General features: G+C 33.0%; 1 protein-coding gene across 3 annotated transcripts in view; it reads right to left on the bottom strand.

Annotated features, from left to right (window-relative positions):
- The window catches only part of LOC126881432 (zinc finger protein 227-like), a 159,983-nt gene that overhangs the window by 65,739 nt on the left and 78,111 nt on the right, over nucleotides 1–16,133 (bottom strand). Inside the window, exon 2 of one of the 3 annotated variants that reach the window (XM_050645709.1) lies at nucleotides 9,513–14,458. The exons of the other annotated variants lie outside the window; for them this stretch is intronic. Within the exon in view, the coding sequence (XP_050501666.1) occupies nucleotides 13,206–14,458 (1,253 nt within the window). The 3' untranslated portion in view covers nucleotides 9,513–13,205. Of the gene's footprint in view, nucleotides 1–9,512; nucleotides 14,459–16,133 lie in introns of those variants that run through there. 3 annotated transcript variants of the gene reach the window in all.

Here is a 16,133-nt window from a genome sequence, read left to right as displayed (position 1 = left end):
TTTACATTCAGTAGGCCATATTTTTTAGTAGATTTTTGGTATTATATCAACAGTTTGTTATGATTAAAATGAAATTAGCTTTTTAATAGTATTTACCACATTTTTAAATTAATTTTCAGTAGTTTGTTACAATTTCCCAATGTCATTAGGTACCGAAAATAAGAAAGGGGGTTGGTTTGGTCACCGAAATTTTTTGTATTGTTTGTGAAAGACAAGTTACATTTTCCAGTCCATAGCAAGGCAGTTTTCGAATCGAGTAGGGAGCCGCGGAAGATAAAAACAAAGAAAAAACTTGCTATGGAACTTTGGGGACCTCACCGTCTTGTTTATTATTATTCTTATATTATTGTTATTGTTATTAAATTTTTGTAGATCATTTTTGAACACGCCTATGATGTTGAAAGGGAGCTATAATTAGTTTACCTTAGCTTAGTACTATCTTCAGTACTTAAATTACGTCTCAACAGCTACTGAACTAATTTTTCTTAGTTATTGATATTTTATGGACTTACGGTCTTTAAATATTTATTCTTCTTGATTTACCTAGTATTCATGCTGTGACTGGCTAATTGACATATAGCCCATGCCATTAAAAAAATACTAGGTATTCTTTATATACACTGCGCGTCATAGAAAACGGGCACCCTAAAAAATAGGTAATTTTTGAGGTCGCGTATCTCCTAAACCTGTTTTCCGATTTAAGTGATTTTTTGAATATGTTATAGCCTTATTCTTTGTCAATATCCCTGTTATAACATTTTTGCTAAACAGGTAAATTTTCATTGTATACCGGGTGTACGAATCAAACTGTGTTATTTTTTCTCAAAGTTCGCAACACCCTGTGGAATAACCTAGCATTTATAAAATACTGGAATTAATACCCGACTATAGCCTCAGGTTTTCTTAACATTCTGTTTTTTGATTGATTCGCTTACGTTCTATAATACAAAAGTTAGGTACTTTAACAACTAGCCATGTTCTTTTTCAGTACAGGGTGTTTCTAAACAAGTGCGAGAAACTTTAAGGGCTAGTTCTGCATTAAAAAATGACAGTTTGCCTTATAATTGTATGTCCGCAAATGCTTCCTTTCCGGGATACGGGATGTAAATTTTTTTTTACAAACTAACGATTTACTTTATTGCCCTAAAACCGGTTGAGATATGCAAATGAAATTTGGTAGGTTTTAACAGATAGTTATTGCAAATTTTTTGACATCCAATTAAAAATTTTATATTCACCATTGGCGTGCATACAGGTAATATGATCAGTCCAGAGCCGGATTTAAGCCTGTGGAGGCCCCTGGGCAGAATTGGTGTGGGGGCCCTACCTCCTACCATTAAAAAAATATTGATCTACTTTTATAAATATAATTTTTAATTACTAGAAAGTACAAGAGCTGTAACTTGTTACAGTAAGATATTAAAAATAATAGTAAGATGTATGGTTAAAGTCCAGGAACTTTTCGAGATATTTTAATTGAAAATTTCTTGATTATGTGGGACATAAATTGCATCGTGACATCGTGGCCAATGCTCATTGTAGAGAGATGAGTCAAACACTCTTGGCCCATCATAGACCGAAGTCGATTTTTAATTAACTTAAATTTTAAGAATGATCTCTAACCACTACAGTTAGTTAGCATCAGAACTAAATATTAACAAAGTGTCACCTCAAGATTTGGAAAAGCATCATTCATATTATTTTTTTTAGCAGTTGGTATACATTTGAAATTATTTGCTTATATTTGATGAGCTGATTTCCCCTTTAAATGAATTGAAGAATCTTACAAACTGTACCAGATGGACACATAAGTTTTCATCTAAATCATTGCTATAAATGTCGGTAAGCTTTAGTGAGTGAGCTTCAATTTCATTCAGAGTTAAATTTTAAAATTTTCCAAAATGATGTAAAAATCCGAAATTGGAATGGATGGAATCATATGCAGAAAGCCTCTGACTTAGACGTAATCTATAATAGCGATAAAATTTTGAGTTCTAAACTTCCCCGATGTTCTCATATCTTTCGAAATTGTCACGTCTTGACTGTAAAATTTGTATAAGTGATCTGTGCTGCCACTCCTGAATTAAGGTATTTGGATCTTAAAGAATACGACTTGTGCTGTTTGTCCTCCCTGATATCCTCTCTGTTTCCAGTAAACACATTCGATTATAGGTACAATAAACCATTTGCAATGAGTTTTAAATTGTTGCTCATAGTCTTCCGAAATTTTGGATAATGCTCCTTTAATCTGATTATAACCTTTAACTAGTTCTTTTGCGGCATTACCTCCATGACCATCTAGTAGTATTTGTTCTTTTAGGAACAATAATATTTTTGGCACGGTCTGTATTGCTGTCGCTTTAAGACGCAGCTTTTAAACATTCTGTTAAGTTGTGTCTATATGTAGAGGAAGTGAAAAATACATATAGCTAGTTTTTCTAAGAAATTAAAGAATGCGGTGCTATGCTAATGCATGATAACACTCAGTTGCAGCTTTTGAAACTAAATTTAGAGAGTGGGCGGCACAAGGAATCCACAACTCCAAGATATTAAGGTACGTATCCATACGTGGGTGCTCCGTGCTCGGTGTAGCAGCTCCACATAGTGGATACGTTGGTGATCGCCAACCAGTGATTTAACCGGTTTGCTGTTTATATGTAGGGGAGCGCATGCCGTATCCATTTAAGCAGCTACACCGAGCACGGGGCACCCACATATGGATATGTGCCTTTTTGTTCTATAATTTCAGCCTGAACACCATTGTATTTTCCACTGATAACTGACGCATTAACGTAGGACAGTCTCCTGCAGTTTTTCAGATCGATATCATGTTCTTGCAAAAATATCATTAGATAACTAAATATTATATCTTCTGCTTTATGACGGCGATTTGGCAAAAATATGGTAAACCTTTCAACAGGAGTGAAACCTTCTATGTAACGACATATCACAGTTAATTGATTTGTATGAACTAAATAATATTTTGACTTCTTAATCCTTGAAACTACTTCATTTAACACGTTTTGACCCATCAGATGTACAACAATTTCCTAACATATGGTTAATGAAAAATAGTTGACATGTCCGCTTCCAATATCTGAATATTTATTAAAATATGGTGCTTCGAAAATTGATCATATTCAGCTAATAACTGGAGTATTTTCAAATAATTTTCATTTTGTGATGAACTCGACAACTCCTTTTCGCTGCGAAATGCTAAATCTCGTTCACAAATAAACTTTATAACACTAAAATTAGTCTTTGAGTTACCATTTTCCAATAATTCTTTATTTCTTCGGCCTGTTTTGCTACTTCAGTATCAATACGCCCAATTCTTTCGTGTGCTTTAGACATTTTGTGATCCATAAGCCTACTATCTGCATCTGCATGTTTCCTATCACAAAATTCTCTTCTCATCACTTGATAAGAATTTACAAACGAAGCAATACAGTCACCCGGTGGAAGGTCAAAAAGATATCCATGAACAATTCAATATTATCACTCCTACGCTCCTTCATTTTATACTTGTCATACATTGTTCCCGTATCTCCTGCCAATATCTGTTTAAATGAACCTCTTATGTTTGGAACTTTGTGGGGGCCCCCGAAATGTGGGGGCCCCGGGCAGCTGCCCAGCGTGCCCTCCCTTAAATCCGGCCCTGCCTTCGTGCCAAGAAAAAGTATTCCTATAACCGAGATATTCTAATAACCGATCATTGGTGGCTAGTTGAAACGGTTTGGACCTTATTTTCTATTCCTTAAAGCGGGATATTCCTATAACCGGTATTCTAATAAGCGGGTTCGACTGTAATTTGAATTTAGAATCGTCTTTAGGAGCCAAACGGAACACAAAAACAACTTTTTTATCTTTGATATATTATGTTTTAAATTATGTTCCGTTGTGATTTATAAAATTTTTTTCGAATTTAAAATTTTATGCAAGTTCCCTATAGGGTTTTTCATTCAGTCATTTGTTTCGAGCTTCTGTCATATGTCGTATAATCCGTTTTTTTATTGTTTGTTTACTGTGCAATCAGTCTAAAAAAACAGACCATAAACACATTTGTTGAAATTTACAATGGCCCGAAGAGAAATATTTCAATAACTATTTACTCTACATGAGTATTACAATTACGTTTACAATTAGTGTTTCTTAAGCTAAGAATGGTAAATTTAATGGAAATTTTTGCTTAAGGCGTCTAATTTGTTGACTATTGTCTAATAAATTTAGCGCTTACACATTTGGGTGGTTTTCTATCGCTGTAAATATTTATCACTGTGTGACACTATCACTTCACTCACAGTTGGCACTTGAAGGTCTTGTAGGATGTCTTTGTTGCTTACAAACCACGGCGCATCAGTTATTGCTCGTAACACCTTGTTTTGAAATCGGGCCATGATTGCTTGATTGAATTTTGAAGCAGTGCCCCACAACTCTATTCCGTTCGTCCAAATTGGCTTGAGTATAGCATTGTATGCTAGTAATTTATTTCTCAACGATAACTGGGATTTTCTTCCGAGCAACCAATAGTATTTTCTATATACCTATGGTATCAAGATGTTTTCTTTTTTTCCATATATGAGTTTTTAAACTGAGTCTCTTGTCCATACGTAGGCCTAAGTACTTTACAGTATCTACCGTTGGAAGGGAGCATTATCGAGTGATATTTGAGGAGAATCGCTATGACATTTAGTGAATACTATGTGGCTTGATTTGGATTCGTTAAGTTCTATCTTCCATTTCTTAGTCCATTTCTGGACTTGTATAATCCGTGTATATTAAATATTATACACAGATTATATATACAACACATGACAGAAGCTCGAAACAAATGACAATCGATGAAAAGCCCTATTGTTTGACTTAAGGGCCGGTTGTTCGAACGCTAATCAACAATGATCATTATCAAATAATTAATTACTGTCAATGTCAACTTTGTTTGGGTTGTTAAAAACATAATTAATTACAATTCTGAGACTATAATCAATTAATATAACAATAATTATTAACATCATTAATAATAAATCTCATACTTGTAATTAATTATGTTTTCAGCAACCCAAACAAAGTTGACATTGACAGTTTTGGTGACAGTAATTAAATATTTGATAATGATCATTGTTGATTAGCGTTCGAACAACCGGCCCTTAGTTTATCTATTAGTGATTTTGCCCGTCGTCGCCATGCGACGGGGAATGCAAGCAATTTCCTTCAACAGTCACTGCACTCAATTTTTTGTGACATCCTCCTATTTTATCGCATCTCCTTCCAATTGTTTTCTGACACCCTCCATTTTTTTCTGACTCTTATTCCTTTATATTCTCTTTATTTTATAACTCGAGAAGGAATGGATTGATTTGGCTACTTTTGATTTTGAAATATTCGTAGAAGTCTAAGGAAGATCTTTACAACTAGTACGTTCCTTGATTGTATAATATTGTTAAACCTATAAATTTTAAATAACCGCTTAGATTGACATGGTATACACATAGGTATCATGTCAAAGAAGAAAAGTGATATTGTCTGCTTTTGCCATGGGGATGAGTTTCGAGGGTAAAAAATATACGTTCAAAATAAGTCCGGAAATGGATAAACTTACTAATTCTAAGCAAATTTTGTTCTATAGTATTTTTGGCTAGTACTTATCGAGTTATTTGTGAGCAAACATGTTCATTTTTCAACAAAAAACAAAAACACGTTTTTAGACGGTTTTTTGCAAATAACTCATAAAGTTGGCATTTTATTGAAAAAACATTAATGATGTATATATAAGATTTTTAGACCCAGTAAAAGAAGAGTTGAGGCCATGAGAGCCAGAGTGGCCTAACTGATAAGAACATTATTTTACATAATCAAATAAAATGACCAGAAACTAACAATGTCCGATTGTTTTAGTAATTGTATGTTAACCAAGAACCATTATTGGTCATTTTTGCTCCTAATTATTCTTGCTATCACTAAAAAATTTTTAAGTTATTTTGAAATAACAGATCATATAAATAATACCTAAGTAAAGCAGGGGCGGCCCGTCGGGGTAGGCAAGGTAGGCGCCGCCTACCCTCTTCAAATGTAGTACAATAATATAAATTATTAATATAAATTACTTATTTCAAAATTGTAATTTATAAATTTTGACACAATATCTACAATAAAATAGCAAAAATTATCCAAATTATTTTTAAAAATATCCAAAAAATTTTCTCCGTAGTTATAATTATTGTACGCTCCTTGTAGTATCAGTAGTACTGTATAGATTCTATATTCTCCTTGGTCAGGCACTCGGGAACGTAGCCTGAAATAGAACGACGCCAACACCGAATTGACGTGCGATCTCTCTCTGTTTACGCGAGCAAGCCTGCTGCAGGTCTGCTCGTAGCGACCGTATTCTACGATTTTGAACGGGCGGATAGGCACAGAGTCTTATAGCCGGACCTACAAAATTTTATCAGTTGCTTCTCTTGTGTCTTGTGAAACTGTTTTAAAATAATTGTTTTTTGATTTTGGCTGTTATTAGTAGGTTAAGTATTGAATAAAACTAGGTAGGACAATTTAAATTTGTTTATGAAAACTGAATAATGTGTTATTAGATTATATAGATAATTAAAAATTTAAAGCGAGGTTAATTGTTAACTTATCAATTTATTCGAATAGTAAATTATTATTTGATACATAAATAAAATAAGTAATATTTGACGTTGTTGAAACGTAGGTGTGTTAGTTTTATTAGTGGAAAAACTTAAGTCATCGAATATGAATATTTTAAACGATGTAATATGCAGTTTGATCGAGACGCCTTTTTCAAGGCGCCAAAATCAAGAAAGATTAGTAATTATTTCAATGGGCCGGCCTTTACAAAATTTAACAATTTTATCCACAGATAAGACAAAAGAAAATCAACCATTTTCGAGATCGTTTAAAACAATATGGTATGAAAATTATAAATGGCTAAGCGGAAGTTATTTTAAAAATTCACTTTCTGTTGGCCTTGTCTGTTGCTCTCAAATTTGAAGCAAAATGTTTGGGTGAGTCAGGGATATTCAGATTTGAAAAATTTATCAGCTAGTGTAAAAAAACATGAATCTTCGAAAGAACATTTAAACAATTGCTTAGATTTAAAACGGTTAGAAAAAAATAAACAAACTACTGACAGTGCTTTCGCTGGACATATTTCTCTATCTAATAAGATATATAATGAAGAAGTTGAAAAAGATTGAAGAAGTTGAAGAAATTGATGTTACAATTCTTTTAGCAAAACAAGAACTTACATTTCGCGGTCCTGATGAGAGCCATAATTCTTCACATGGGTAATTTTAAAGAAATTTTTAATTTAGTAGTTAAACGCGATCAGGAAATCCAGGATCATGTTAAAAAATAGAAGGGGTGTTCACGGGTTTGTCAAAAACAATACAAAATGATTTAATAGATTGTCTTGCCGATTACGTAAAAAATGAAATTTCAACAGAAATTAATGAAAGTCAATTTTTTTCTATACTAGCTGACGATACTACTGATATAACCGAAAAATCACAGTGTACTTTAACAATCCGATTTGTTAACAAAGTTGGTCATGTAACAGAAAGATTTTTAGGGTTTTTTGATGTTAGCGATAATAGATCTGCAGACGCTCTATATAGTTTAATTTCAAACGTGCTTGAGCCATATGATTACAAAAATAAATTAATTGCTCAATTTTACGATAGTGCAAGTATCTTATAAGTATATATATATATAGGCTGGCTCTTTAAACGGATTACAATCAAAAATTAAAGTAGATGCTCCAAAAGCAATTTTTACACATTGTTGCGCTCATAGATTACATTTAGTATTGCAAGACGGCTCAAAATGTATTACAAACTGTAGGATATTTTTTGTCGCCTACCCGAAGTATATGTGTAGCCTACCCGCATACTGAGGTCACGAGCCGCCACTGAAGTAAAGTAAGTTGTGAGGCGATAACGATTAATTTTATTTAAGATGCTAATAATTAGGGGGTGCTTTTTCCGAGTTTTTTTGACAAAAAAGAGACCAACTTTATTTTGGGCGTAATTTATTTTTGATGCTAAAAACTTTTTTAAAAACAAAAATAAACATTTTTACATTTTAAAAACAAGTTGAACAACATTTTAAAAAAGTTGTAATGAGTTTTTTCCAAAAAGTGCATCATTTTTTGGATATTTTACGTTGAAATATTCCCTTTCAAATTTGACGGATATGAACCCATTTTTCATTAGCTACAACTTCGCTTTTTCTGGTTCTAGAGATCTCATACATACACCGTTTTTTTTTCGATAAAATACTGACTTTTTGAGTTATTTGCAAAAAACCGCCTAAAACTTGTTCTCTTTTGTTGAAAAATGAACATATTTACTTGCAAATAACTCAAAAAGAACATATATGTTTTACCTCGAGAAGGGATGAAACTCACCCTCAGGGCAAAAGCACACATCGGCACAATATCACTTTTCTTCTGTGTGTCTTTGTTTTTTTAACACCTCATTCGGGGTCTAAAGGGAAACCTTTAGTAGTTCTTTAATAAAATTTATACCTTCTGAACTTCTTGCATGCTGATGTGTCTATTTATTTGTATATTGTGGGTTTTTTGAGACACCTTGTCCAGGGCCGATATACTTGGAGAAACTATTAAGTGCCCGTGGATACAAATAAAGGCAACTAGAGAATTCTGTGTTTTTCCCCTACGGCGAATGAAACATTGACCAAAATATAAGGTAGGATCAAACCAATTTTTATCGTAAAAGAAAACGTTGTTTTAGCAGTCTAAGCCGCCACCGCGATCTACATACAGATAAAGTAGTCAGATAACTTGTGTTTTTTTTTGGTTTTTGTAAATAGTAGCAATTACATAGTTTTAATAATTACAATATTAGTGTACGCTAAAAAGAATATTCTTCGAGGCAAGCATAAACATTATTTTTGGGATTTTTATCTCTTTCTTTTGTTTTTATATTTTTAACTAAGATTAAATAATTATAGATATATCGATTTTATAGTTTTGTAAATAAGAATAGTTTGTTTGCTCCTTTTAAAAGTTAGGAAATAAAAGTATTATTTATCTTCGCATAAAAAGAAATATAGAGTATAAAAACTGGTAACATCGGCGAAGAGTAACAAAATACAAATAAAATTTTTACAGATTACACATGAGTTTAAACTCGTATTATTAATTTGTATTTACACTAATAATTACCATCTACGTTACAGTCAGTTTCAAATTCTGCTTCGCAAGTGACGTCACACGCTGTGACTGTGATGCGCCTGCACATACCGGTGTTTACTGTATCGTGGTTGTAATTTATTGCTCACAATGTCGTCACCATGACAACGCGGAAGTTAAGGATATCTGATTATATGGAAGTGCGCCAAAAAACAGTGCGAAAAAGTAAATCCCATTTAAAATACATCACGCACACTTTAAACCCTTCACGTACTGCTATCTACAATAACAGTTTTCACAAACTATACATAATATGAGATAGAGTAGACAAAAATAATTTTAAAGCATTGTTTACTTACAATAATGTAATGTAATGTTTATTTACGGACTTTTTTAACGGCATTTTTTTTACAAATAATCTTAAATTTAAGTTAAATTATTACAGCATAATGTGATTACATAAAAATAACTATTTCAATATTGTCTGTGCCATAAATGAGAGACACAAGAAGTAGAGGATGACTACGAAGAAGATGGATTGATGCTGTGGAAGAAGACTACAGATTCTAAGGGTCAGAAGATAAAGGGAAATGCAGCCCTATTCTGTAACTTTTAACAAATCGAATAGAAATGACCAAGTCGAATCGTATATTACATGAAATCGGAATGTTTGATATCTATCGCGACATTTTCGTGTTTAGATTGGCATTCTGTAATTCACATCAGGTTTGTTCCAACACGACCGAGAACCGTCACGAAACGGTAACGCTCCTGCGCAGTAAACAAAATCCGTTCCAACAGAAATATGATCGTCATCGGATCGTCCTTCCCACTGTTTCAACAAGAATTGTGATCTTTCGGTGACGGTTTCGTGATGTTCATTTCAGTAATCGGGCCATAATCGGGCAAATGCATGTGCTTGTTGCACTGACTTGCGCACTAGGATTAAATTCTTTAAATATTTTGAGCCTTGCAAATTTTAAGCCTTTCTGCAAATCGAAAGCGGGAATCGTGATCGACTAAAAGCACACAAGCTGCCACCAAAAAAAAATGACAAATGATAATGATAGATAAATCAGTTATAGTCCAGTTAGGATCTGCGAAAAAACGTCTATTTTTGGATGTGAGAGGTGGCATTCGGATTTTTGCAGATAAAGTTAGGTGACACATTCAGTAATAATAATTGACTTATGCTCCTTCTCAAATATGCCCGGAACATTAATAAAAAAATTGAAATATTTAAAAATTTCGAAAAACATCGATTTTTTCTGCTTTCTTTGCTTATAACTTTAAAACGATTCGTTTTGGAACAAAGTCGTAGAGAAATAAAATAAAGATAATTGAATTTTGTATGATATACGACTGGTAAAAAATGTCTTAAGGTATTACCTTTTCTGAAATATAGCAATAAATACAAAATAAGGGGGCAAAATAAGTCTGTTGTTATTCAATACTTTTTAACCACTTTGGTGGCACTTAGAACCTTAGTAATTCGCTTAGGAAATTCTTTGTAACATACTTAAATCATGTACCAAATTTCATTAAAATCGACCTAATAAATTTTGCATAATAAATTTGCAATCTAAACGTTTTTAAAAAAGTTCAAATTTTTTAAAATCTATATCTTTACATATAAAGAGGTGCTCTACCTATCTAATACACTTTACAGAATTAAAATCGATTATTTAAGGGGCCTCAGCAATGTTTTAAATTTAAAAACAATTTTTTGGCTTATAAACAAATAGCTTTGTTTATAATAAAAAAATTAATTTTTAGCAATGCAAATAATTAAAACCGGTATAATTTGACTTAAACTTTCAAATGCTGTCAGCAGAATTGCTATTTTATTTTTTAATCAAACGTTATTCTCGTTAAAAAATTGCAATTTCTCGATTTTTTTAAAGTTCCACCGCGTTTATCTCGAAAACTATGCATCCTACGAAAAAACTTATAAGAGCATTTTTTGCTTAGAATTACCCAAGAAATACAAAAAAAAAATGTTTTATTTTGCGAAAAATCGATGTTATGTAATTCCTCAAGTTCTTTGTTTATAACAACCTTATCGACATCCGGATCAACTGTTACCACTGTGAATTAGGAAGGTTCCAAGTGTAGCCTAAGTGATGGAAAATCATTGAATAAGGACAGGCTTGTTTTGCCCCCTTATTTTATATTTATTGCTATTTTGAAGCCAGGGTGATAAATTAAGACATTTTTAACAAATCGCATCTGATAGAAAATTTAATTATCTTTGTTTTATTCCTATACGACTTTGTTCTAAAATGAATAGTTTTTAAGTTATAAGCAAAAAAAGTAGAAAAAAAAACGAAATTTTTTATTTATTTTATTAATGTTCCGGGTATATTTGAGAAGGAGCATAATTCAATTATTATTAACGAAGTTATCACCTAACTTTATCCGCAAAAATCTGAATGCCACCTCTCACATCCACCTAAAAACAGATCCTTACTGGTATATTATCAGTCAGATAACTGCTCCAACATCGGTTTCCAAATTACTGTCATGGGACGATAACTGGGCGATACAATTACGAACATGCGCACAACAAACGGTACAAGTAGTTTCGTGACGGTTTCTGGACCGTCCAAAAGTTCATGTTGGAACAAACCTATCATAATCCGGGTAAATCGAAATCGGCAATTTCTATTTGACGCTGCCAGGAGGTGGTGGCGACCCCGCATTGTCAAGCGAAATTAGTGTTCTGTGAGCTGTTTGTTGCTGGTTCTAAATGTGAAATACGACACCGTTGCCAATTTTTCATACTATCACATTACATACAGTTGCATTTAAAAAATAGTTTTCAAATAACAAAAAATAAGAGTTTTGAAAAGTAAACAATAAAATATTAGTGTAAATATTGGACACAAAAAGCTCGAAGATGATAAATGGTTTTAAATCAAAGTTACGTAAAAGTTAAGATAAATGAAGATAAGATGTATGATGTAAGATATTACTAATAATATACAATCTTAAGATTTGATTCCAGCTAAAATAACTGATAAACAACTTTTCCATGGCGTCTTTTCTATAAGCGTTGATTGATAAAAATACAAGTAAACTGGTATAATATATTTATATTTATGAATCAACGCTATAAGTCTATCTTTATATTTTAAACGTTCATTGATTGAAATTGTACAAGAAATAAACAAAAAAATATGGCAACACTGTAACTGGCAAACTTTCAGCATTCAGATGCCAAATAAAAATGAGGTTAGGTTCAATGCATACTCGTACAACATGACTAAATTAAATATACAATTATCTAAGTAAATAACACCACAGCCTAACCCCCTCTGTGGCGCAGTGGTAAGAGCGCCTACCTTTGGATCGAAATATCCGAATGGTCGTGCGTGAGTTCTAATCTCACCAGGGTCAGGAATTTTTCGTTTATTATAAATTAATAAATGAAGATAGTTTCTGTCCTTGTGGGATCGGTACTCACCGGAGGGACCGCAGACGTTCGGATACAATTAGCGTCTGTTTGCAAAGACAATGACGTCGACTTTGCAAAGTAACAAGACACTTACTCAACACACACACTACACATGACACTAAGTACCTCATGTTGTGACTGGCTGAATGACCAAGTCCATGCTATTAAAAAATAAAAAAAGCACGACAGCCTAAAAAATTAAGCAGATACAAAAGGTAAAAATACTATAAATAATTATAAATAAGTAGTAATAAATTATTTTTAGTAGATATTAAATATAAACGTCAAAACAAAATACAATGCGATTGCGTCAAGCACAATTCCGATATCGAAATCTAATTTCGACAGGGTAAATGTTGTCGAAGTCATTTCTATTCACTATTCCGATTGTAGAGATTCCGAGGGAGTTATGGAACACCGTTTTTGACTATTTCTATTCGATTTGGCCACTTCTATTTGATTTTCCTTACTTCTATCATCGCAGTGAGTTACAGAATAGGCATGATTGTCAGGAATCGACAGGAGTGGCAACTTCTTTGCGAGCAGGCCAAGATCCAGTACAGATTGTTGAGCCACTTATGATGAAGATGATGATGATGGATTTCCCCCAGTGTGCGCTTTCAAATGATTTTTCAAACTACTCGACACCCTAAATTGCTTAGAACAAATTTCACACTTGTATGGTTTTTCGCCAGTGTGCAACCTCATATGTATTTTCAAACTTCCCATTTCACTAAAATGTTTAAAACAAATTTCACACTTGTATGGTTTTAACCCCGTGTGCACCCTAAAATGTGTTTTCAACTGACTTGCTTGGCTAAACTTCTTAAAACATACCTCACACTTGTAGGGTTTTTCTCCAGTGTGTACTCTCAAATGCTTTTTCAAATGACCTGCTTCACTAAATTGCTTAAAACAAATCTCACACTTATAGGGTTTTTCTCCAGTGTGCACTCTCAAATGATTTTTCAAATGACCTGCTTCACTAAATCGCTTAAAACAAATCTCACACTTGTATGGTTTTAACCCAGTGTGCAATCTCAAATGTCTTTCCAAATTGCCTGCTCTACTAAATTGCTTAAAGCAAATTTCACACTTGCAAATTGTTTCTCCAGTGTGCACTCTTAAATGTGCTTTCAAAGTACCTGCGTCACTAAATTGCTTAAAACAGATTTCACATTTGTATGGTTTTAACCCAGTGTGCAATATCAAATGTCTTTTCAAATTACCTGCTCCACTAAATTGCTTAAAACAAATTTCACACTTGTATGCTTTTTCTCCAGTGTGTATTCTCAAATGCATTTTCAGATGACCTGATTCACTAAATTGCTTAAGACAAATTTCACACTTGTATGGTTTTAACACAGTGTGCATGCTCAAATGTCTTTTTATTTCATCTGCTTGAGTAAATTGCTTAAAACAAATTTCACACTTGTATGGTTTTTCTACTGTGTGCATCCTCAAATGTCTTCTCAAATTACCTCCTTCACTAAATTGCTTAGAACAAATTTCACACTTGTATGGTTTCTCTCCAGTGTGCACTCTTAAATGTGCTTTCAAATTACCTGCTTGACTAAACTGCTTAAAACAAATCTCGCACTTGTAGGATTTTTCTCCAGTGTGCACTTGCAAATGTTTTTTCAAATCACTTTCTTGACTAAATTCTTTTAAACAAATTTCACATTTATTTGGTTTTTTTCTTGTCCCAATATTCATATTTTTGTTTAATGTTTTTTTTTCAATGTCTGGACTCATGTCACTTTGTTTGTAAGATGAATCTTGGAGCAGTTTTCCCATAACTTCCATTTTGTTTTCATCCTGGAGATAACCTACAATAAAAACCAACTAAAATATATTTGATTATAAAAGAAAATGAGTGCAATAATCATAAGTCTGGATCCTGCGTATGAAAAAAAAGTTGATTAATAGCAAGCTGAAAACGTGTTAATAGCTTAAGCGTGTCTAGTCGGATAAACTTTGATATATGGGAACACTGAAACAGGGGAAGTTTTAATTGTGGAACAGGTTAAAAATTTGGAACGGTCAGACCACGAAAACGTCACATGTATTTTGTCTAACAGAACTTCCAATTGATTTGTTACCCTTTCATTAAACTCTCATGCAAAAATCAGACCGCTATTTATCACCTGTCATAATTCTTGTCATATGACATGTTCTACGTGTTCCACTCAGTAAAATGCCCATTTGGTGATAAATAGCAGTCTGATTTTTGCATTGGAGTTTAATGAAAGGGTAACAAATCAATTGGAAGTTCTGTCGGACAAAATATATGTGACGTTTTCGTGGTATGACCGTTCTAAATTTTTAACCTGTTCCACAATTAAAACTTCCCCTGTTCCAGTTTTCCGATATATCAAAGTTTGTCCGACTAGACACCCTTAAGCTATTAACAAATTTTCAGCTTGCTATTAATCAACTTTTTTTATACGCGGGATCCAGACCTATCAGCCCTATTCTGTAACTTTAATAACAAATCAAATAGAAATGACCAAGTAGAATCGTAATTACCTGAAATCGGAATGTTGGATATCTATCGCGTCGTTTTTTTGTTTGGATTGGCATTCCGTAACTCACACCGTAATCAGTATATATCGAAAATGCCAACTTCTATTTGACGCTCTCAAAAGGAGGTGGCAACACCACATTGCAAGGTGAAATAAGTGCGAAGAATTCATAAAAAAGCCATTTTGGGAACGCAAACGATTGGGAACACAAACACCAAAGAAAAATAACTGTTGAGCTTTTAGATTACATAGTAGACTTTATCTCTGAACATAACATATTATTGCATGGTAAAAGTAAGTTTTTCCCTGAGAAAAATTTTGGATTTTCGTTTGAAACACATGAGATATCTTCAAATCTACACATTCTACCAGTAAATTAACTAAAGTAGCAATTTTTAAAATATTAATGATGCTATTAACCTTGATGCTGTATAATTATTGATATATAAAATTAAATATACTTATATATAATTATCTAAATAAACAAAAACACAGACTAAAATCGGTAATTAATTTATCAAATAAACATCAAAATAAAAATTATAATGTCAATGCGCAAGCGTCAAGACCAATTACGATGTCGAAATGTGATCTCGACAGGACTTCTTATGTAGTCGAAATCAATTTCGACCCAACGTTCCGATAGTAGAGGTCTAGATGAGTTACAGAATACCAATTCCTACAAATTCCGATCCGACTTGCTGACCTCTATTCGATTTGACTCGTTTCTATTCGATTTGTAGTTACAGAATAGTCCTGAGCCAAGAGCACGCAAAGTAGAATTCTATTTTGCTGACGTCACAAAATAGAATTTCATAATGGGAGAATCGACGGTTGCTAGGCAAGATGACGTCACTAACATATAATTATATTTTGCGTGCTCCCACTACTGGATAAATGCAATAATGCATCCTTCCTATCATGACATAATATGGACGTCAAACCTGGACTCTAACCAAGGCAAATATGAATAAACTAG

The sequence above is a fragment of the Diabrotica virgifera genome, chromosome 3 (assembly GCF_917563875.1).
Source record: "Diabrotica virgifera virgifera chromosome 3, PGI_DIABVI_V3a".
NCBI classification, from domain to species: domain Eukaryota; kingdom Metazoa; phylum Arthropoda; class Insecta; order Coleoptera; family Chrysomelidae; genus Diabrotica; species Diabrotica virgifera.
This window is presented reverse-complemented; position numbering and strand designations above follow the sequence as displayed.